General features: G+C 40.9%; 1 protein-coding gene across 2 annotated transcripts in view; it reads left to right on the top strand.

The window, feature by feature from the left end:
- The window catches only part of LOC143019493 (galactokinase-like), a 65,177-nt gene that overhangs the window by 14,083 nt on the left and 27,433 nt on the right, over positions 1-23,661 (top strand). For both annotated transcript variants that reach the window (XM_076175137.1, XM_076175136.1), the window contains exon 5: positions 4,312-4,437. In XM_076175137.1, the coding sequence (XP_076031252.1) occupies positions 4,312-4,437 (126 nt within the window). The remainder of the gene's footprint in view (positions 1-4,311; positions 4,438-23,661) is intronic.

Here is a 23,661-nt window from a genome sequence, read left to right as displayed (position 1 = left end):
GTATGTAGTTATGTAAATACATACCAAAGGCTCTTCTTATGTTGGGGTTGGCAGAATCTAAGCACACACCTGCATTATACATGTTATAGTCCATTTAATGGTTCTCCCATCTCTGTACCTGTGGGCAAAGGGTCATCCCTGTATCCTGCCACACTGCCCAGGTTGAAGGCAATATAGCAGTACCCTTGTATATTACACTGCAGTTATTTCTTGAAGTGTTTGTACTGCCTAGATTTGCAAAATACAGATAGCCTAACAATGTCCTTATGTTGAGAAATCTATTGACCAGTCTGGGGGCTGCTGCCAAACAGCTTGGAGCCACAGCACCCAAACAAGAGCGACCTAAGGCAGTAGATTGAGTAAGCATATAAAGCCACGTCCACACATGTTGCATTACCACATATCGTATCATCTTTGCGTACCACCTAGTGATACAGGGTAGTGTACCCACTTGTTGCATATCCGCCTGCTGTATACGGATACGTAACAAGTGGGTACAATACCCTGTTTCACTGTATCGTATCACTAGGTGGTACGCAAAGATGATACGATACGTGGAAATGCAACAAGTGTGGATACAGCTTACACATACCTCCTATAAAAATAGTGAAAAAGGTCCATAGTCATTGCAATGAATAGCTTTGAATTCTACTCTTTCTAGAAGGTTTGAGTGATATCAGTCCATATAGGGTTGTTTGGATAGAAATGGAGTTGTGTGGCTATAGAGATAAGTGAATCTTGTTTGTTTTTGTATCAAGAGAACTTGAGCAACAAATTTATTTCTCAAAAAATATTTCTATCTGCCAAAAATAAAATAAAATAAAGGGGGGGGGGGTCAGTATTTTCAACCTGAGCAACAAATTTATTTCTCAAAAAATATTTCTATCTGCCAAAAATAAAATAAAATAAAGGGGGGGGGTCAGTATTTTCAACCTGAGCAGTGTGGCCAGCCATAGGGATGACCACTCATTAGGTATTGATATGGAAGGGATTTTTATTTATTTATTTTCTATTTATATTTTTTATTAATCTTTTACCACATGTATATACACTATTGGGGGTATTGGCTGTATGTTTTTGTATACTAAAATCTGCTCAGTAGCATGCAGCTGATACTTTAGGGTCTATATGGCCACCCCTAGGGACCAGAGTCACACATCATTTTGTTTATGATAGAGGAATTATCTACTCATAAAGAAATGCTGCTGGTTTATTGTACTGTGACTGTCTCTGCATTATGCTGCCCTCCCACTCTACTGTCCTATATAACTTCTCTGTGGGAAGTGGTACTCCCCCAGGTAGGCGTAGCTCCTCCTTGGGGATCGGTGCCATCTGCGTAGAGCTGATGGCCAGGGGTGGTTGCTGCTGATTGGCCCCAAAATTGGCAAAACTTTATCAATACACTTGATCACAAAACAAACACCAGCAAATTGTACAAAACACTCAACAGCATCACACTATCCAACACTAACACTACACGCTCTCACGCAGCAATAATCACAACAACAGATAATCTACCCTCAAACAGACAACAAGCAAACGCACTCATACGTCATTTTGCACAGACGAGCCATCTTACATCTCACCCTGACGACCGACGCACCATTCGACGTAAGAAAGACTTCCCCACAGACTCAGACTATACACCCTTCATAGACAGTCAGACAAAACTCATAATGCATAATCTCAAGCACTCATCTGCCTGTGGCCCTGATAACATAAGCAACATCCACCTAAAACACATTGGACCACAAGGTATACACGCACTCACAAACATTGCAAACTACAGCTATTCACACAACACTATACCCGACATCTGGAAGCATGGTAAAATAATCACCATTCCAAAACCAAACAAAGACCCAACAATCCCAACATCGCACCGCCCAATCACACTTCTCTGCACCCCCTCTAAAGTCATTGAATGCCTGATACTTAAACTTGTCACACCATATATTCCCCTTGCTGACTCACAACACGGTTTTAGGCCACTACACTCCACAAACACTCTTCTGACAAACCTCACACAAAGAATTTTAGATGGCATCAATTCAGATAGGCCCCACCACAGAACACTTCTTATAACATTGGACATTAGTAAAGCTTTTGATGCTATCCCCCGCCACAACCTAACAAATAAAATATATAACACAGACATGCACAATAACACCAAAAGATGGCTGGCCAATTATCTGGCAGGCAGGAATGCTCATGTGTCATATAATGGCCAATCATCGCACATCAGAAACATTAAGAACGGAGTACCACAGGGCTCAGTTCTATCCCCCACATTATTTAATCTATACATGCATGACTTACCCACACCAGACACCTCAGAAATACAAATCTCTTCCTACGCAGATGACATAACAATCACATGCACACATCGTAACACAGACAAAGCTGCAGAAATAATCCAGCCTTACCTTGACACACTCAACACATGGTTCATCACAAACAGACTCAAAATAGCTCCAACCAAATCTACAGCAACACTTCTCACCAACTGGACAAAAGAACACAAATACATACCTCATCTCTACATCAACAACACTCTAATACCACACACAAACACACCGAAAATTCTTGGTGTAACATACGATACATCCATGTCTTTCAAACAACACCTCACAAACATAAAAAAACAAATGCACACCTAGACTTAACGCACTTAAGTCAATCACTGGAACAACATTTGGTCAAAACAAAGAAACTAATATAACAATATACAAACGATGCATACGCTCAGTGATGAATTATGCGAGTCCTGCATGGGCTCCTAATCTCAGTGAGACACACCACAACACCCTTCAAATCATACAAAACAAAGCCCTAAAAACAATTACAGGCTGCACAAATACAACACCTACAGACCATTTACACCATGAAACAAAAGTCCTCAAAGTCAAGGACCACCTCGACATGAGAGGCACACAAACACTTGCTGCAGCCACCACAAACACATCACACCCGCTACACTACATAGCAGAACACCCACACACACCAAGAAACATTAAAACTACACCCAAAGACCTTTATTACGCACAGATACTCTCTTCTCTTCCTCCACAACCACCAAATACCAGCCTCCGGAAACATATTCATAATCATATCACTCACCGCTCCATTAACACACTGAAAGACAACACACTGCTGCATGCCAGACCCCCTGATATCCACCCTTCTGAATCCTCTCTCCCACGAAAGGACAGAGTCCACTTGGCCAGACAGCGATGCGGTCACCACCCAGCACTTCTAAGCTACCAGAAGAGGCTGGATGACCGTGTTGTGAACAGCTGCCCAAGATGTAACACTTCACCCCATACCATACAACACATAATGGAAGACTGCATTATACACAATCATGCACGCAAACAACACAACATACACTCTATAAAGGATTTGTGGGAAAACCCAGTTTCGGCTGTGGCCTTCCTTGGGGAGACGGGACTGCTCGGACAGACAGTCTAGGGAACGACAACAACAACAACAACTTCTCTGTGGGGAGGTACAAAGGTAGGGGGAAGAAAGAATATTGTCACTGAATTTTCCCACTCAGGTCATAAAAGGTGGGTAAAATGGGACAGAGTGATGGGACTAGGTATCCTGCTCCCTGTAACCCTAACAGGTACATTCCTACAAGAAGCCAAGGTATAAGAGGGTCTGGGAGGAGTTTTCCAACCAGAACCCTAAGGTTTGGGTCTTTTAATATGTGTGGGTGTGGTATATATGAGAGTAAAAGGGAAAAGATAGGTGGGGCTGAATTTGGTTTCATAGTTATGTGGTCGATGTGGTGTAAAGGCTCTAAGAAGAAAAATGTGATTGATGAGCATGAGTGAACAAGACAGATTTTCTTGATTTTACCAATATTGCTCAGTCCTGTAATGGAGGTGGGCAAAAAAGGAAAATACTACAGAAGGTAAGAGAGATTTACCACCAAACATGCTCTTGGTATAATATGGTATTGGATTTCATGTTAGCCACAATGAGCATGTGCGGCTCATTTACTGTGGTCACTGTGATGGTAAAGTAGAGAGAAAAACAAAGACAGTAATGAACAAAAATATGAGAGAAATTGAGCATACTATAAACCAAACCTTGTTTTATTGGTATGCTCCATAGATATAAACAGTTTTGAAGGCCATATGGAACATTTAGTTTTATAGAAAATGTTGTAGTAGTAAAGTTATGAAATATTGGATGATTTAATTATATAGATAGTGTAATTGATTGTAATGGATGGGATACTTGTGGTATAGAGAATGGTTCTCAGTGTTGGGATAGGTTCATGAGATATTTTTCTGCTTGCAGTCTAAAGGCCAAAGCTCTTGCATGCCAGAAGGCAGAGCATACATTTGCCAACATGCCATGTGGCATCATGGACCAATTCATTTCTACAATGGGAAAGGCAGGAAACCTCCTATTCATTGATTGTAGGTAAGTTGATATAATTGATAATTAATTTCTTCTGTATATATACAAATATACACTTAATACCTGTATTCTTTTAATTAATTTTCTATTAACTACAAAACAACATGGGAAGGCAGGTAAGAAAAATCCTCATGTCTTTCATTCCCAATATATTCCTCCTTTTCATTCATTTCTCTTCAAACCATGTAAAAATTCTGCCTTGTTTCTTTATGGACAGTACTGTGGGTTTTATCCCCAATGTACCTCTTGTGTGGCCAGTGTATGGATAGGCAATATATGCCCCTACTCTATCTATATACCAAGGGCTTTTTCCCCCTTGCAAGGGAGGTAGCCAAGTCAAAGGATTACAAAGGAGGAGAATGACGACAGGAGACCTTTTGGTCCATAAATAGGTCAGATGCAAAAAAATATATACATATACCAAAGGCTTTTTCCCCCTTACACAGGGGTAGCCAAAAAGAAAAATGCATAGAAACCACTCCCACCCATTCCATTTCCTATATATTCCACTCCCCTCCACCCTCCTCCCTCCCTCTTATCTTGGCACCTCCTGGATGACAGGTCATCCCTGCATCCTGTCCACTGCCCTGGGTCAGAAGCAGTGTCGCAAGACACAGCACATCCACAGCAAGACCGCTTCATAAATTCGGCGACCCCCCCTCTCCATCCCCTCATGCAGAAAAGGAGAAGATGGGGAGAAATCCCTTTGGGCTGCGTCAAATTTTTCTCATACATACTTCCTCACCCCCCATTCCCCACCCACTCCCCCTCATGCATCACAGCATCATCCATACACAACCTTTCTCCATTCACCCCTATCCTCTGTGCTCTCCCGTCCTTCCTCAACAGACATTCCTCTCTTTTGTAAAGCCCCTTTCACCCCATCCATCCATCTCACCCTAGGACACCCCCTCATATTCGCTCCTTCCACCTCTGCCTTCCACACTTCTTTTACTAATCTTTCTTCACTCATTCTTTTCATGTGTCCAAACCATCCCAATACTCTTTCATCAACCCTATCTCCCAGCTCCCTTTCCACCCCTGTTCTCCTCCTCACCTCCTCATTTTTCACTCTATCTAGCCTAGTAACCCCTATCATACTTCTCAGACATTTCATCTCAAACACATTCAAACTTCTTCTCTCCTCCTCTCTTATGTTCCATGTTTCTACCCCGTACAGTGCTGTTTGCACAATCACTCCTTCATGCAATCTCCTCTTAGCATCCATTCCCAAATGTCTATTTCTCATTACACTTTTTAATCCACCAAGGCACTTACTCTCCTCTCTCAATCTACATTCTACCTCCACCTCCACTCCTCTCTTTCCTGCCACATTCGCACCTAAGTATCTAAAACTATCCACTTCCTCCAGTCTCTCTCCCTTAATGCTCACTTCCAGTCTGCTGCCACTTTCACCCCTTGTACATCTCATCACCTTACATCCTTGTACATCTCATCACCTTACATTTACCCTTTTCCCTTGTAAAGTGGAACTATACACGCACTCCTCCAGTCCTCTGGCACTCTACCCTCTCTCAAACAAATATTAAATAACCTCACCAGCCAGTCCACCATCACTGTACCTCCTTTTTTAGACATTCTGCATGGCATCCATCCAGAACAGGTACCTTACCTGCTCTCACCATCTTAACAACAGCCTTCACTACATCCTTCCTTATTTTTCCTCCATTTTCCTCACTCATCACAGTCATTTTCATAGCACTTCCCACTGCAACTACCTTTCCCTCCCTATCCTCCTTCACATTTAGCAACTTCCTAAAATACTCTGCCATCTTCCTCTTACTGCCTTCTCTTCCATTATCATCTCTCCATCTGCACCTTTTACCTTTTCTTCTCTACTTGATGTGCCTCCTCTTCCTCTCTTAATTTATTTTCAAAACATCTTTTTATTACTTTAAAAATTTTCTGTCATACTCTTACCCCACTTCACATCTGCTCTCCTCTTTACCTCCTTTATCTTGTGCTTTACTTCTCTTCTCTTTTCTTTGTACCTCTCCTATGACTCCCTCATCCTATTTTGTAACCAATCTGTGAAAGCTCGCTTCTTCTCTTCTACAACCTTCTTTGTTTCCTCATCCCACCACTCACTACCCTTCCTTCTATTTCCTCCCGTCCTTCTTGTTCCACACACCATCTTTGCACACCTTGTGACTCCCTCCTTGAACCATCCCCATTCCTCCTTCACTCCCTCCCACTCCTCTCTCAGCTTCTTCTTGTACTCCTTCTCCTTTTCCTTCTCATTTAAGCAGTTCACTCTAAGCACCTCCCTCCCTTTTGTCCTTTTCCTCTTTCTCCATCTGTCTTCCACTCTCAACTTACCTTCCACCAAAAAATTATCTGATATTCCCCCACTCTCTCCCCTTAGCACATGTACATCCTTAACTCTTCCTATTATACTCCTATATACCACTACATAGACCATTAACACTCTATCTACCACTACATAGACCATTAACACTATCTACCACGACATAGACCATTAACATTCTATCTACCACCATTCCATCCACAATCCTCTCCCATGTGTGCTAATAATAAATCATAAGCAAATAAGAAACAAACAGACAAATAATAATAAACAAGATAAATGGCAGGCATTTCATCATCTTGCTTAGGTGTATATCTAAATGAATCTTAAAGCTTCGTGCTGAACTACATTACACTGCCTCTGCAGGAACTTTATTCCATTCATTAGCTACACAGTTGGTAAAGTTGTTTCAACCCACTTCCAAATTGAATCTATTTCCGGACAGTTTGAGACCATTATTTCTTGTTAGATTCTTAGTGTGAAAATTTTGTCACTTTTGATGTCGTCAATTCCCTTTAGAATCTTAAAGACCTGTATCCAGTCACCTCTGAGTCTACGCTTTTTTTAGGGAAAATGGATTCGTATGTTTTATTCAATTTCCGTGGACAAACTAACAATTTATAGAGCTTGTTAATGAGAGATGGACTTTTGAAGTCAAAAATATTGCACAATCAGTCCTAGAATCTTATTTGCCTTCTCAGAGGCTGAAATACACTGCTTAGATGATTTGAGATTGTTACTGATAATTATGCCAAGATCCTTTTCACTATCCACTCTTGTTAATGAATTTCCAAATAACTTGTAATCGTACTTACTTTTATTTTTACTTATGTGCATAATCTTGCATTTACATGTGTTAAATTTCATTAGCCACTTTTCAGACCATTTCTGTAGTTTATCTAAATCTTCTTGAATATCTAATTGGTTTGTGATCATTTGCCATTCTGCACAGTTTTGTATCATCAGCAGATTTGGAGGCAATAGATTTCAGTCTGTGGTCTATATAATATATATATATATACTATGAATAGAAGTGGCCCAAGAACAAAACCCTGAGGAACTTCATTCATAACATTTTTCCATCTAGAAGTTTTGCCATTTAGAACAACTCTGTTTTCGATCGTTCAACCAATTACTTGTCCAACTTAATAGGCTACCACTTATTCCATATGAAGCTAATTTAGTAAGTAATCTTTCATGGGGGATGGTATCAAAAGCTTTTGTAAAGTCTAGCTATATTAAATCTTTATTCCTTTTGTCATAATTCGAGATGAATGTGTTGTAGAACTTGAGTAAGTCATGCAAGAACATTTCCACTTGAATCCATGCTGCCTATCATTTATCAAACAGTCACTTTCTAAAAGATGTTTGATAGCATCTCTGATGATAGTTTACATCATGTTTCTTAAGATTGAAGTCAAAAGATATATACACCAAGGTATCTTAATCCAACACTTGCCAAACACAATTTCTGCTGATGTTTGGGCTCAAGACATAAACCCACTTTGGGAATTGGCCCAGAATATAAAACACCAATTCCGGAAATGGGTTTATGTCCTGGGCCCAAATGTCTGCACAAGTGACAGTTGGTGAGTGTTGCATTAAGAGACCTAGGTATACCCACTTCCATCCACCACCTTCTCCCTTTTATCTTAGCTCCTCATGGATGACAGGTCACCCCTGTATCCAGCCCACAGCCCTGTTTTAGAAGCAATGCAGCATGACAGCACACCCACAGCAAGGTCGGCTCACTTAATTGGCGACACCCCCCCCCCCTCCTCCATCCCCTCGTACAGAAAAAGAAAAGGTGAGAATTCCCTTTGGGCTGTGTCAAAATATCATTCACATAAAACCACTCCCTCTCTTACCCTGTATATATATAAAGATTATATATATATATATATTCTTTATTTTGCCTGATTTTGGGTATGATCACAAATGTTGATACTTATTCCTAAGGTCTTTCAACTCTGTAACCGCTTCCATACAATGACACCTACATAGGTGTCATGATGTGTATTTACCTAGTTGTATTATACAGGAAGGGAGCTATGCTCGTGTATCTCTCAGCATCAAGTTTTTTCTTAAAATCTTGAATAGGGTTTGCACACACTGTTTCTTTGTCTAATTTGTTCCAAGTATCTATCACTCTGTGTGGGAAGCTTTTTTTTTTTTTTTTTTTTTTTTTTTTCCTCTCAGATCTCTTCTGTAATTATCTTTTTTTACTTTAGTTTCTTTTCGTGTCCTCTTGTTTTTTCATTGTCCAATTTCAATAAGTCATTCTTATCTAAGATGCTGTTGTCATCTTGATTATATTTATTTTGCAGTTGCAGCTGAGTATAACTCCTGAATTCTGTGAACTGGCTTGATTGTGTTTTCTGTGTTTATTATTACTCAGAAGACAGGGGTGAATGGAGAATGGTTGTATATGGATGATGATGTGATTGCATGAGGTGGAATGGGCGGGTGGATGGGGGGTGAGGTAGTATGTGTGAGCAAAATTTGACGCAGCCCGAAGGGATTTCTCCCCGTCCTCTCATTTTATGCAATGGGGGGACGGAGAGGGGGGGTCGCCGATTTAATGAAGCAGCCTTGCTGTGGATGTGCTGTGTCTTGCGACACTGCTTCTGACCCAGGGCAGTGGACAAGGTGCAGGGATGACCCGTCATCCAGGAGGTGCTAAGATAAGAGGGAGGGTGGAGGGGTGTGGAGTGTATTCAGGGATGGAATGGGTGGGAATGATTTTATGCCTTTTTCTTTTTGGCTACCCCCCCATGTAAGGGGGAAAAAGCCTTGGTATATGTATGTATGTATGTATTATTACTCAGAGTGAAAGAGAACAAGTAATATGGCAGTGATTTTATATTTTAAAACATGAATATTGTGATGCATCATCATACATAAGGCATTTGATCTGTGCATGAGAATTTGACTCATATTGAAGAGGTTTAACTACCTATGCAGAAGTTTTAAAGCACAAGGTCTCCTCATGCCTTGAATGAGCTGTTAGAATAACACTTTTATTTATTTCAAACTTAAATGGAAGTTTGTTAATTGACCTAAAACTTGGAAGACATCTCTTGGGAAGAGTCAACTGATTCCTCCCTGCCTCTAATAGCCACTAATATTTTTTTTTTTTTTTTTTTTTTTTTTTTTTTATACATGTATTTTTTATTATTATTATACACAAAAGGTTTGGGTCTTTTAATGTGCTTAAATGTGGTACAGATGAGAATAAAAGGGAAGCAGTATGTTTGTGAGAAGAAAGATGGATGTGTTGGCATTAAATGAAACTAAGTTGAAAGGGAGGGGTGTGTTTGAGTTTGGGAGTGTAGTTGTTAGGGTGTGAGGAGTGAAGAGAGGACAAGGGAGAGAAGGGGTGGCTATACTAGTAAGTGAAGAGATAGGTAAACGTGTAGTGGAGTGGAAGGTTTCTTCAAGGGTAATGTGAATGAAGGTGAAACTGGGAAAGGAGATGTGGGTTTTTGTAAGTGTATATGGGCCTGGTAGTGAGAAGAGTGTAGAAGAAAGGGAGTTTTTTTTTTTTTTTTTATTTATAGATTTAAATGAGTGCATAGAGAGATTAGGGAGAAATGTCAATGTAGTAGTATTGGGAGACTTTAATGCTAGGGTAGGAAATGAACCAATACATTGAGTGGTTGGGAAATGTGGAGTTCCAGGAGAGAATTGTAGTGGAGAGTTGATGGTGGAGATGTGGCTAGAGAGTTGATGATAGCAAATACAGTGTTTAGGAAAAAAGTTAAGCATAAGTACAGATGGGAGATGGAGGTGGATGGAAGGGTGGTAGATAGAGTATTAATGAACTATGTAGTGGTAAATAGGAGTATAATAGGAAGAGTTAAGGATGTACATGTTCTAAGGGGAGAGAGTGGGGGAAGATCAGATAATTTTCTGGTGAAAGGTAAGTTGAGAGTGGAGGATAGATGGAGAAAGAGGATAAAGACAAAAGGTAGGGAGGTGCTTAGAATAAACTGCTTAAATGAGAAAGAAAAGGAGTACAAGAAACTGAGAGAGGAGTGGGAGGGAGTGAAGGTTAGAGTAGAACTAGGAGTGGAGGAGGAATGGGATGGTTAAGAGAGGGAATCACAAGGTGTGCAAAGATGGTGTGTGGAACAAGGAGGATGGGAGGAAATAGAAGGAAGGGTAATGAGTGGTGGGATAAGGAAGCAAAGAAGGTTGTATAAGAGAAGAAGCGAGCTTTCACATATTGGTTACAAAATAAGACAAGGGAATCATGTGAGAGGTACAAAGAAAAGAGAAGTAAAGCATGAATAAAAGAGGCAAAGAGGAGAGCAGATCTGAATTGGGGTAAGAGTATGATAGATAATTTTGAAAATAAGAAAAAGATGTTTTGGAAAGAAATTAAAAAAGGAAGAGGAGATGAATCAAATAGAGAAGCAAAGGTAAAAGGTGCAGATAGAGAGGTGATAATGGAAGAGAAGGCAGTGAGAGGAATATGGGCAGAGTATTTTAGGGAGTTGCTAAATGTGAAGGAGGATAGGGAGGGAAAGGTAGATGCAGTGGGAAGTGCTAAGAAAATGACCGTGATGAGTGAGGAAAATGAAGGAGAAATAAGGAAGGATGAAGTGAGGGCAGTTGTGAAGATGATGAGAGCAGGTAAGGCACCTGGTCTGGATTGATGTCATGCAGAATGTCTGAAAAAAGGAGGTATGGTGATGGTAGACTGGCTGGTGAGGTTATTTAATGTTTGTTTTAAGAAAGGGTATAGTGCTGGAGGACTGGAGGAGTGCCTGTATAGTTCCACTATACAAGGGAAAATGGGACAAGTGTGAGTGTATTAGTTTCAGAGGGATTAACTTGTTAATTTTAGTTGAAGGCATATGGGAGGGTCTTTATTGAGAGGATTAGGAGAGGAACAGAGGGAGTAAGTGATGAGGAACAGTGTGGGTTTAGGACAGGTAGAGGTTATATAGATCAGATTTTTCTGGTAAGACAGATATGTGAGAAAGCTATGAGAAAAGGTAAGGATGTTTTTTGGGCTTTTATGGCTTTGGAAAAGGCTTATGACAGGGTAGACAGGAAGGCACAATGGGAGGTATTGCAGATATACAGGATAAGAGGAAAGTTTATAGGAGCTGTCAATAATTTTTACAAGAGTAGTAGAGCATGTGTCAGGATTAGAAATGGAGAGAGTGAGTGGTTTGAGGTAAAGGCAGGACTTCATCAGGGATGTGTTATGTTGCCCTGGCTGTTCAATTTATACATGGATGGGGTGGTGCAAGAGTTAAATGCAAGGGTGGTGGGTCAGGGATTGGAGATTGTTAAAGAAAATGGAGAAAAGTGGGAGATAAGCCAGTTGTTGTTTGCAGATGACTGCGCTTGTAGCAGGATCAGAGGAGGGATTGAGGAGGTTGGTGATGGAGTTTGGGAGGGTGTATTAAAGAAGGAAGTCGAAGATAAATGTGGGTAAAAGTAAGGTGGTGAGATGTACAAGGGGTGAAAGTGGCAGCAGGTTGGAAGTGAGCACTAAGGGTGAAAGACTGGAGGAAGTGGATAGTTTTAGGGGTGCAAATGTGGCAAGGCTGCTTCATTAAATCGGCGACCTCCCTCTCCGTGGATGTGCTGTGTCTTGCAACACAGTGGACAAGATGCAGGGATGACCCATCATCCAGAAGGTGTCAAGATAAGAGAGAGGGTGGAGGGGAGTGGAGTGTGATAGGGATGGAATGGGTGGGAGTGGTTTTTATGCTTTTTTTTTTTTTTTTTTTTTTCCTTCCTTCCTCCCTCCCTCTCTTGTAAGAGGGGAAAAAGCCTTTTGTATATGTATATGTATCTTTCATCAAGTCGTTAATGTCTCAATTTCTTAGGACATTGGTATACCTAGTTTTTCTTTCTACATCTAAACCTTTATCTAATAGTCCTCTTTCTCTTTGAAACTCAGAAAAAACATTGTTGTCCCACCTTTAAGTTGACTTTGGGGTATCATTCAAATACTCTTCAGTATCACTCCTAGTGGTGATTCGACTCTGCTCATGTACAATCATCTCTTCGTTGGTTCATTATTCCTATATTGATTATGCTTAATTATATCATAGCAGTCACTCAAAAAACACAACTTGTTTTCCATAAGCACAACATTGGTGTTACCTTTTTCTTATTGAAAAAGTGCTGGCTTGGAGCTTGTTAACTAGCCCACTGTTCACACCAATGTCAGCATGAGTGATTGTGCCAACAGCACTGTAAGGAGCTGAAACATGGAACATAAGAGAGGGGGAGTTTGAATGTGTTTGAGATGAGGTGCCTGAGAAGTATGATAGAGTGAGAAGGAGAATGGGGGTGGAAAGGAAGTTGGGAGGGGTTGATGAAAGTATTGGGATGGTTTGGACACATGGAAAGAATGTGTGAAGAAAGATTAGTTAAAGAATTGTGAAAGGCAGAGGAAACATGAGGGTGCAACCAAGGATGAGATGGATGGATGGGGTAAAAGGGGCATTGGGAAAGAGGGGAATGTCTGTTGAGGAAGGATGGTAGAAGACAGAAGATAGGGATGAATGGAGAATGGTTGTGTATGGATGATGCTGTGATGCATGAAAGGGAATGGATGGGAGATGGGAGGGTGAGGGAGTATGTGTGAAAAATAATTTGACACCGCCAGAAGGGAGTTCTCCCTGTCTTCTCTTTTTCTACACAAGGGGACAGAGGGGGTGGGGTTGCAGATTTAATGAAGCAGCTTTGCTGTGGATGTGCTGTCTTGCGACACTGCTTCTGTCCCAGGGCAGTAGATAAGATGCAGGGATAATCCATCATCCAGGAGGAGCCAAGAAAAGAGGGAGGGAGGGGGGTGAATGGGAGGGAAGCATGTGAGAATGGAATGGGTGGAAGTGGATTTTTTCTTTTATTTTTTGGCTATCTCCCTTGTAAGGGGGGAAAAAGCCTTTGGTATATGTATTTATGTATGTGTACATACATAAACATGGGGTATTGGCTGTATATTATTGTGGCAAAGTAGCATGCATATGATACTTTAGGGTGTATGTGGGGCACCTCAACAGACCAGACCCACACATCATTTTATCTGTGATAGAGGAAGACTCTGTTCATTGAGAAAGGATGACACTTTTATTAGACTGCAACTGTCCCTCCGTTATGCTGTCCCCCAACCCCTTGTTACTGTTCTGTACCATTTCTCTGAATATTTATTTCCTTTTTTTTTTGCCTAACCTGTGGTGGGGGAAAAGAATGCTACCACCAAGTCTTCCCACTTGAGTCATAAGAGGCGACAAAAAACAGGACGGGGGATAGGATTAGGAGTCCTACCTGTAGCCCTAAAGGGGACATTCCTAAAAAAAGTAAAGGCATGAGAGGGTCTAGAAGTTTTCCAACCAGTACCCTAAGGTTTGGGTCTTTTAATGTGTGTGGATGTGGTACAAATGAGAGTAAAAGGGAAGAGATAGGTAGTATGTTTGTGAGAAGAAAGATGGATGTGTTGGCATTGAGTGAAATTAAGTTGAAAAGGAGGGGCAAGTGTGAGTTTGGGAGTGTAGATGGGAGGTTCTCAGGAGTGAGAAAGAGACAAGGGAAAGAAGGGGTGGCTATACTAGTAAGTGAAGAGATAGGTAAGCGTGTAGTAGAGTGGAAGGAGGTGTCTTCAGGGTTGATGTGGATGAAGGTGAAGCTGGGAAGGGAGATGTGGGTTTTTGTAAGAGCATATGGGCCTGGTAGTGGGAAGAGCATAGAGGAAAGGGAGGCTTTTTGGATGGATTTAAATGAGTGCATAGAGGGATTAGGGAGAAATGTCAATGCAATTGTATTGGGAGACGTTAATGCTAGAGTAGGAAATGAACCAGTAGACAGAGTGATTGAACATGAGAATAGAAGAATGAAGCCCCTCTGCCCTGTGAGCAGATTGCTGTCCTGGAGGGGCTTGTGCATAGTGATGAAGGTATGGGCTATGGCAGCGGGGAGAGTTTTCCTCCCTGGCAGATTCAATTCTGCTGCACAGACCATACTGGAGCTGTCAGACCAAGACTCACAGACTGGAGTGTAAGTAACTGGTAAACGACCCCCACCCCTCTTTCATTTGATAGCTCGTTTATCCCTACCCTTCTTAGTTACTGCACTCTTTCTTCTCTTTCTGAACAGGCTGTTATCTTGGGGTAGGCTCTCTGAAAAGCTCCAGATTGTCTTCCCTGAGAAGCACCCTCGACTTTCTCTTGCTCCTTAAGGTAGTTCTAAGTTCCCGATTTCTCTCTGACCTGTGTGCTGGTAGCTGACTGAGTTGGTGGGGGCTCACCTGGCGACAGGTGCCACCGGCGAGGGCTTGCAAGGTTTGGTGGTCAGTGGATGCACATGGGAAGGAGGACTCCTGAGCTTGATACCGTTCTCCCTTCCAGTACAAGTAAAAGGGTGGCTACGCCGGCCTCATGCTATATGGGACAAAACTACAGAGGACAAATGGGTTGTGTTACGGGCGGGCTGGTTAGTGAAGAGACGTTACGTATAACGTCTAAGTGCTTAAGAACCAGCTCACTTCTAGAAGCCACTGTAGGACTGAACTATCTGGTCAGGGCCTAGATAATTCGTAAGACTAGAAGTAAAGGTAACAAAGAAGATTCCAGGAAAGGAATATTAAACTAGCGATAAAACTAGTAAACGAAATTATTAATATGGAAAATATTTACAGGCAATCAACACAAAAGAGAATGGGCAGTAGGGTCAATGGGACCGTTACACGATTATAAGAATATGGAAATTATCGTTCAAATAAGAAACACAAGATAAGTATACAATATGGTACTATCTAAGTACAAAGAGATCAGGAACATGCATCAGAATAAGTAATAAGTACAAATATAAGTAAAGTAATGCAATGTATATCAGACACGTAATGTAGGCAAAAAGGGTGATCACTTCACACCAATCGTCTCATGAGTCTAAACTTCCAGTTTTTATCAAGAGATAAGATATGCGAGAAAATGACGAGGAGTGAGCGATTTCCACCGCTTATATACCATTGGACCGGAAGCGGGATACTTCCGGGGAAGTGTGCGGGAGGGAGGAGGGTAAGTTAACACACGTCAACATGGGTAGTTTTAAGACCCTCGACTCGCTTGAACAATCTACTTATTTAGTAACTGTCAAATCTGTGCGCTCCGAACTATTCAGGATTTCGCTTGTCTGTTTGTTCTACAAGAGTGCGCACCTCTCTCCGCACGTAGGCAAGATTACATATAGTGGACGGGCGTTACTGCTTAACATTGTTACAATACATACATAGACAAGAAATATGAACATAGTTATGTAATACAAAGGAACACAATTCTATAACATAATTACACATATGACGTAATATCTAATATTACGTTACACCTCCACCGTTTGGGAAAGCTTTTCACTTTCTGTTGAAAAGCTATGTTCTAGAAAGGACGTCGGCTAAAACATTAAAGACGCCTTTTATATGATGAATTATTAGATTAAAGGGTTGGAGAAATAAACTCCAACGTGTAAGTCTCGGATTCTTGTTTTTCATAGTCTGTAGGAACTTTAAGGGGTTGTGATCCGAATATACTTGAATGGTAGTTGAGGAACCCAGGTAGACTTCGAAGTGGATAAGGGCCTGGACCAAAGCGAGTGTCTCCTTCTCAATTGTTGAGTAGTTCTTCTGCGCAGGGGACAGCTTCTTGCTGTAGTAGGCGATAGCGTGAAGAACTTCATTGTGTTCTTGCAAGAGGGCGGCACCGATACCGGTGTCGCTGGCGTCGACTTGCAGAAGAAAGGGTCGTTGGAAATCGGGTGCCCTTAGAACTGGTGCGTTAGTGAGAAGGGACTTCAGGTTTTTGAAGGCCGTCTCACAGGTAGGTGTCCACACGAAGTCGTGGTCTTTTCTCAACAGGTCAGTCAATGGTTCTGCTACATCTGAAAAATTTGGACAAAAACGGCGATAATAGCCACTCATTCCAAGGAATCGACGTACCTCTCTACGATTAGTGGGTGTTGGTACATCATTGATGGCTTTTATCTTGGCATCTATTGGAAACACTTGGGAATTTCCAACTTTAAATCCCAAATAGGGGACCTGTGTATGTCCGAAATCACATTTGGACAAATTGATGGTAAGGTTTGCTTGTTCTGCTCTATAAAAGAAATTATTTAGGTGTTCAATGTGTTCTGTCCAAGACTGACTAAATATTATCACATCATCTAGATAAGTTTTTACTCCTGGCAATCCTGCAACAAGATTACTTATCATTCTTTGGTAAGTGGCAGGGGCATTTTTAAGCCCAAATGGCATTGCTCTGAATTGGAACAATCCCTCTTCCGTAATGAAAGCGGTAACTTCTCTTGAGCGAGGGTGTACAGGGATTTGATAGTATCCCCTTAACATATCCAACTTGGATACATACTTGGCAGTTCCTAGACTGTCTATGATATCATCTATCCTAGGGATAGGAAAAGCATCGGCCTTAGTATGGGCATTGATTTTCCTGTAGTCAATGCACAGGCGATAAGAATTGTCAGATTTAGGGACAAGAATGCAAGGAGATGCCCAAGGACTACTGGAGGGTTCAATTATTCCCTGTTGAAGCAGAGTGTTTATTTCTGCTTTTATGAACTCCTTCTTTTTTGGATTGACTCTATAAGGGGCTTGTTTGATAGCCCTTGGCGAGTCTAGAATTATTTCATGTTCTATCAAAGAAGTGAATCTTGGGGAATCTAGAAATAATTTTGGAAAACTTCTTAAGAGAGAAAGAATGTCTTTACCTTGTTTCTCAGATAAGTGTCCTACTTTTATCTGAAGATTTTGTAGTATCTGAGAGTTTTCCAAGGGAATCTCAGGAGGATTAGGCAGGTTATCAGGAGGCTCTTCCGATTCTATTGTGGTAGAGCTGTAAATTGGAATTGGATCTCTGGAATGATAAGGTTTTAAGGTATTTATGTGACAGAGACGGGAACTCTTTCTTCTGTCTGGAGTTTTGATTATGTAGTTGAGATCACTGGCTCTGGACAAGACTTCATAGGGTCCTTTGTATTTAGCCTGCAATGGATCTCCTGGTATGGGAAGATAAAGTAACACTTGATCTCCTGGAGAGAAAGTTCTAAGTTTAGAATTTTTATCATACCGACCTTTCATTACTCGTTGAGCATTCGTCAAGTTCTCTCTTGCCAACTTCCAAGCTTCTAACAACTTCTCGGTGACCTGGGACACGTATTTCAAAGAAGGAACTGGTGGTTCTTCTTTCATCCATTGTTCATGAAGTATCTTTAGGGGACCACGGACTTCATGACCGAAGACTAATTCTGACGGGCTGAATCCAAGGCTTTCTTGAATTGTTGTTCGGGTGGCGACCAACAAAAAGGGGAGTCCGTCTTCCCAATTTCGAGTGTTCTCAGCACAGAAGATTCTTAACATTGTCTTGAGCGTTTGGTGTAAGCGCTCTAGAGCACCTTGTGATTGAGGATGATAGGCGGAGGAAGTTACATGATTTATACCTAGTGTTACAAGAGTTTCTCTAAACTTGTTGGAAAGAAAATTACTTCCTTGATCACTTTGAATGTTCTTAGGAAATCCTACCATAGTGAAATATTTCAACATTTCTCTGATTATGTTTTGAGCTTTAATATTTTTCAAAGGAATGGCTTCTGGAAAACGAGTGCTCATACACATGATTGTGAGAATGTACTGATTTCCTTTACTTGAAGGAGGTTAAGGTCCTACACAGTCAATAAGAACTTTTTTAAATGGCTCTTCCATTACAGGAATGGGATGGAGTGGAGCTTCTACAATTTTCTGGTTGGGCTTACCTACAAGTTGACATGTATGACATGTTTTACAATATTGGGCAACATCTTTGACAACCGTGGGCCAATGGAAATGTTGGGTTATGTTGAACAAGGTCTTTCTTACCCCTAAGTGACCTGCTAAGGGAGTATCATGAGCCAATCTTAGAACATTATTCCTGAAACCAAGAGGGAGGACTATTTGATTCCTTACTTGCCATGGCTGGTCAGCGGTTGCGGTGGATGCTCTCCATTTTCGCATTAGGACTCCGTTTTCTATATAGAAACCTCGTGACATATTTTCAACTTCTTCTGGAGATGAAACAATCTCGTACAAATTTTTAAGAGAATGATCTGACTTCTGTTCTTTGATTAATTCTGCTCTAGATAGAGAAACTGGTGAAGAAGAAGATGGGTCAGTTTGGGAGAATAGGGATTCTAAATTATAGGTCTCCTCTTCAGATTTCTTGTACTGAGATCTGGTTACAGCACAAGCGGGAAACAACTGTAAGTTATCTGAAGGTTCTACTGAGGTCTTAGGGTTATTTATTATTAAAGGAGAAATGACTTTGCTTCCAGCGATGTCATTGGCCAACAATAAGGATATTCCTACTATGGGAAGAGAGTCTACTACTGCTACTTTAACCATTCCGGTTGTTAAATCAGACCGCAAGAAAACATTATGTAATGGACATTTTACAATTCCTCCAACTCCTTCTATCAATATATCATAACCTGTATATGACTCACCCAGATTCTGCAAGACAGAATTTAAAATCAGACTTTGCTTTGCTCCTGTGTCTCGGAGTATGGAAATAGGATATTGTTGTGAACTACTACTATGAGATATAGTTCCTGAAGATACAAATGGTTTGAAACAAGGATCATGATCTGATGAGGGGGGTTCTACATTACTTGACAATACCGGCTTCTTTGGTAGTGTATCCTGAATAGAGGATTTTGAATCATCTGATTTTATATTACTTACAAGAGTTGGTGTCTTATTGGAGAATGAGGGTGTCAGTCTCTTTCTGCAATTAGAAATGTGATGGCCAACCTGTTTACAATATGAACAAGTTACAGGGGGATTAGTCTTAAACCTTTCCATTCTTTGCCAAGGTTGGTTTGGAGGATATTGATTGAAATCAGACCTGTAACTGAAATGTGATGGGCTAGACTGATTTTCAAAGCGTTTCTTTGGGGACCAAGGATCAGAGTATTTTGTTGAATCTGGAATATATGACTTTGACTTTTGGGATTCCATTTGTCTTGACTTAGGTTTATAATTTAGTGTGAACTCATCAGCCAATACAGCAGCTTTAGTTAAAGTTTCGGGAACATGATCATCTATAAAAATCCTAAGATCTGTCTCTAAGGTATTCTTAAACTGCTCCAACAAAATCAACTGTTTAAGTCTATCTAAGGTGTCCGTTTCACTAGCCAAACACCACCTATTGAATAACTTCTCTTGTTGAGCCGCATATTCTACGTATGTTAACTGAGGTGTCTTCCTATAATTACGGAATTTCTGTCTATAGGCCTCTGGTATTAGTTCATAAGCTTTTAAAATACAAGCTTTCATATTATCATACTCGCTTTCTGCTTCTGAAAGAGAAGTATAAATTTGCTGAGCCTTACCCTTAAATTGTGTTTGAATGATTAATGGCCAATTTTCTTTAGGGATTTGTAACTGTTGCGCCAATTTTTCCCACTGAAGAAAGAAAATTTCTGGCTCTCCCTCTGAAAATTGGGGTAGAAGTTTTACATACTTGGAGATATCTATATGACCTTCCTGAACTACGGGTTGTCTATCAACAATCCTAGCTTCTACTTCTGTCTTCTTTAATTCTAACTCTACTTGTTTCACTTTAGCTTCCTCTTCTCTAGCTTTAAATTCTGCCAATTTGATTTTAGTTTCGTTCTCTCTTTCTATTTGTTTCACTTTAGCTTCCTCTTCTCTAGCTCTAAATTCTGCCTCAATTTGCATTTGTTTCAGTTTAGTTTCCTCCTCTTTAGCTACTTGTTTCACTTTAGCTTCCTCTTCTCTAGCTTTAAATTCTGCCTCAATTTGCATTTGTTTCAGTTTAGTTTCCTCCTCTTTAGCTTTAAATTCTGCCTCAATTTGCATTTGTTTCAGTTTAGCTTCCTCCTCAATTTCTACTCTCCTGACCTTTAATTCAATCTCCTTAATCTTAAGTTCGGTTAGTCGTGCCTCTATTTCTAACCTATTTGAAGGAATTTGTATAGCTGTAATCTCTTCTGGAGATAAGATCTCATCTTCGATCAGATTTTCAACGAGTTCCTGAAGTATTTTTTTCTTTCGCAAACTTGTATCAATGTCTACTCCAAAGTGCTTGCCTATTTCTATCAAAGTGTCTTTAGTTTGTTTCTTTAAGAAACTTACCTTGGGATTTTGAACGAATTCTTGAATTATATCATCCATCTCTATAAGAATGTGTTAAATACCTGATCCAATATCCTTGGCAAGGGTCGCCACTTTGTTACGGGCGGGCTGGTTAGTGAAGAGACGTTACGTATAACGTCTAAGTGCTTAAGAACCAGCTCACTTCTAGAAGCCACTGTAGGACTGAACTATCTGGTCAGGGCCTAGATAATTCGTAAGACTAGAAGTAAAGGTAACAAAGAAGATTCCAGGAAAGGAATATTAAACTAGCGATAAAACTAGTAAACGAAATTATTAATATGGAAAATATTTACAGGCAATCAACACAAAAGAGAATGGGCAGTAGGGTCAATGGGACCGTTACACGATTATAAGAATATGGAAATTATCGTTCAAATAAGAAACACAAGATAAGTATACAATATGGTACTATCTAAGTACAAAGAGATCAGGAACATGCATCAGAATAAGTAATAAGTACAAATATAAGTAAAGTAATGCAATGTATATCAGACACGTAATGTAGGCAAAAAGGGTGATCACTTCACACCAATCGTCTCATGAGTCTAAACTTCCAGTTTTTATCAAGAGATAAGATATGCGAGAAAATGACGAGGAGTGAGCGATTTCCACCGCTTATATACCATTGGACCGGAAGCGGGATACTTCCGGGGAAGTGTGCGGGAGGGAGGAGGGTAAGTTAACACACGTCAACATGGGTAGTTTTAAGACCCTCGACTCGCTTGAACAATCTACTTATTTAGTAACTGTCAAATCTGTGCGCTCCGAACTATTCAGGATTTCGCTTGTCTGTTTGTTCTACAAGAGTGCGCACCTCTCTCCGCACGTAGGCAAGATTACATATAGTGGACGGGCGTTACTGCTTAACATTGTTACAATACATACATAGACAAGAAATATGAACATAGTTATGTAATACAAAGGAACACAATTCTATAACATAATTACACATATGACGTAATATCTAATATTACGTTACAGTTGTCAAAGCCAAAAAACTCGACACCGAGGCCCTTTACCTGTAAATAGCCATTTCTGGACCCTTTTCTGGCTCTGCAGGGACTTTCCTTAAGTGACTGGGGCGCCAGGCACCTGCAGTATCTCTTTCCATGCACTTCAAACCTCATGTTGCTTATGGTGTGGCCTTACAACTTACCGAAAGCACTCTTTAAGTAGTAGGCTATTACGTAAAACTTTGATTCCATCTAATTATGGTTGAATCATCCTCCCAGGTTTTGGAGGCCCCTCCTCCTCCAAAACCCATTGACCAGGAGGGAACCGATGCTGACCCTTCCGCCGTTTCAAATCCCGATTTGGATCATTCTCACTCTTTTTGCCCTTCAAAGGAGACAATAACTCCTAATGAAGGACAGCATTATGATTCTACTAGTAAAGATAATGTGGTAAAAGTTACTACTGAGTTGGGTTCTCCCTCCTCCAGAGCTTTGGAAATCAAGAATGTGAAAAACTTGACTGTGGTCCATATCCTCCAGCTTCCTAAGTCCTGTAACTATGAGATTCTTACGAAGTGCTTTGGTTGCTATGGTAAAATTACAGAAATCCATATGTGTTATGATGAACCTGGAAATTCTTGGGAAGCCTGGCTGTCATATACTAGCCACAATGCTGCTCTGAAAGCTAGTAGCGATATTCCTAATTCGAAGGTTTGTGGAGCATGCGTCACTGGGGTTTTATGTGCCAGTGCCCCTAATGCCCTAGATGTTTATGTACCTTCTTTGTATTCCCCCTTTCTGGGAAGGAAAACGGCTTAAATACTTCCCACAAGGAGAGACTACCGAGTCCTCCAATGTGGTTGGTGGCCACTGCCCGGGAAGAAAACTATACTTTAAGTTCTGTAAATATTTGCAGAGGAAAGTTGGTGGAATTTGTAGTGGTGATATCACCAGATTTGGCAAGAACAAAGTTCTAATACATGCAAAGTCCAAAACTCAGTCTTATATGCTGAGTCACTTAAAAGCTGAAAGTGGTGAGATGCTGAAGGAAATTAAGCCACACATAGACTTCAGCTACGGTAGAGGTGTCATATATGACAAAGAATATTATCTTGAAGAGGGAAGAGATTCTGGACACGTGCCCTGATGACATCTTCCATATCCGGAAACTATGGGGCACCAAAATGATTGTACTAACCTTTACTAGCCCTGACCTGCCTACGCATATCATAATTGAAAATGAAAGGATTGCTGTGCGCCCTTTTAAGCGAAAGCCATTACAGTGTTTCAAATGCTTCAAATTTGGCCATACGTCGACTGCTTGCAGTGGAGAGCAACTGTGTGCTATATACTCCTACCCCATTCATGGTGAATGCACAACACCACCCAAGTGTGTGAATTGCGGCCAGGGTCACCAGGCCCATGACAGGACTTGTCAGTCTTATAAGGATGAAGAAGCAGCACTTCAAAAATCCAAAGCAGAGCATATCAGTATCCGGTACGCAAAGAAGCTTCTAGGCCAAACTAGAACATATGCCCAGGTCACAAAGAGACAAGCTACTGTCTCTAAGGCACCTCAGCCTTCCGCTTCACATGATAAAACCCCTGAGGTAACAGATACCCGCCTGAAGCAGGCTTCGACCGTTGCTGAGGTAGCACCTCCCAGCTCCCCCACCCCTCCTTCTCAGGAGTTAACCAAGGCATCATCTGTGCCCGTTATTGAGGGCTCAAAGGACACTCCCTCACCAGCGAATGTACAT

Source organism: Oratosquilla oratoria, chromosome 37, assembly GCF_046742065.1.
Source record: "Oratosquilla oratoria isolate Oo_2021 chromosome 37, ASM4674206v1, whole genome shotgun sequence".
Classification (NCBI taxonomy): Eukaryota; Metazoa; Arthropoda; class Malacostraca; order Stomatopoda; family Squillidae; genus Oratosquilla; species Oratosquilla oratoria.
This window is presented reverse-complemented; position numbering and strand designations above follow the sequence as displayed.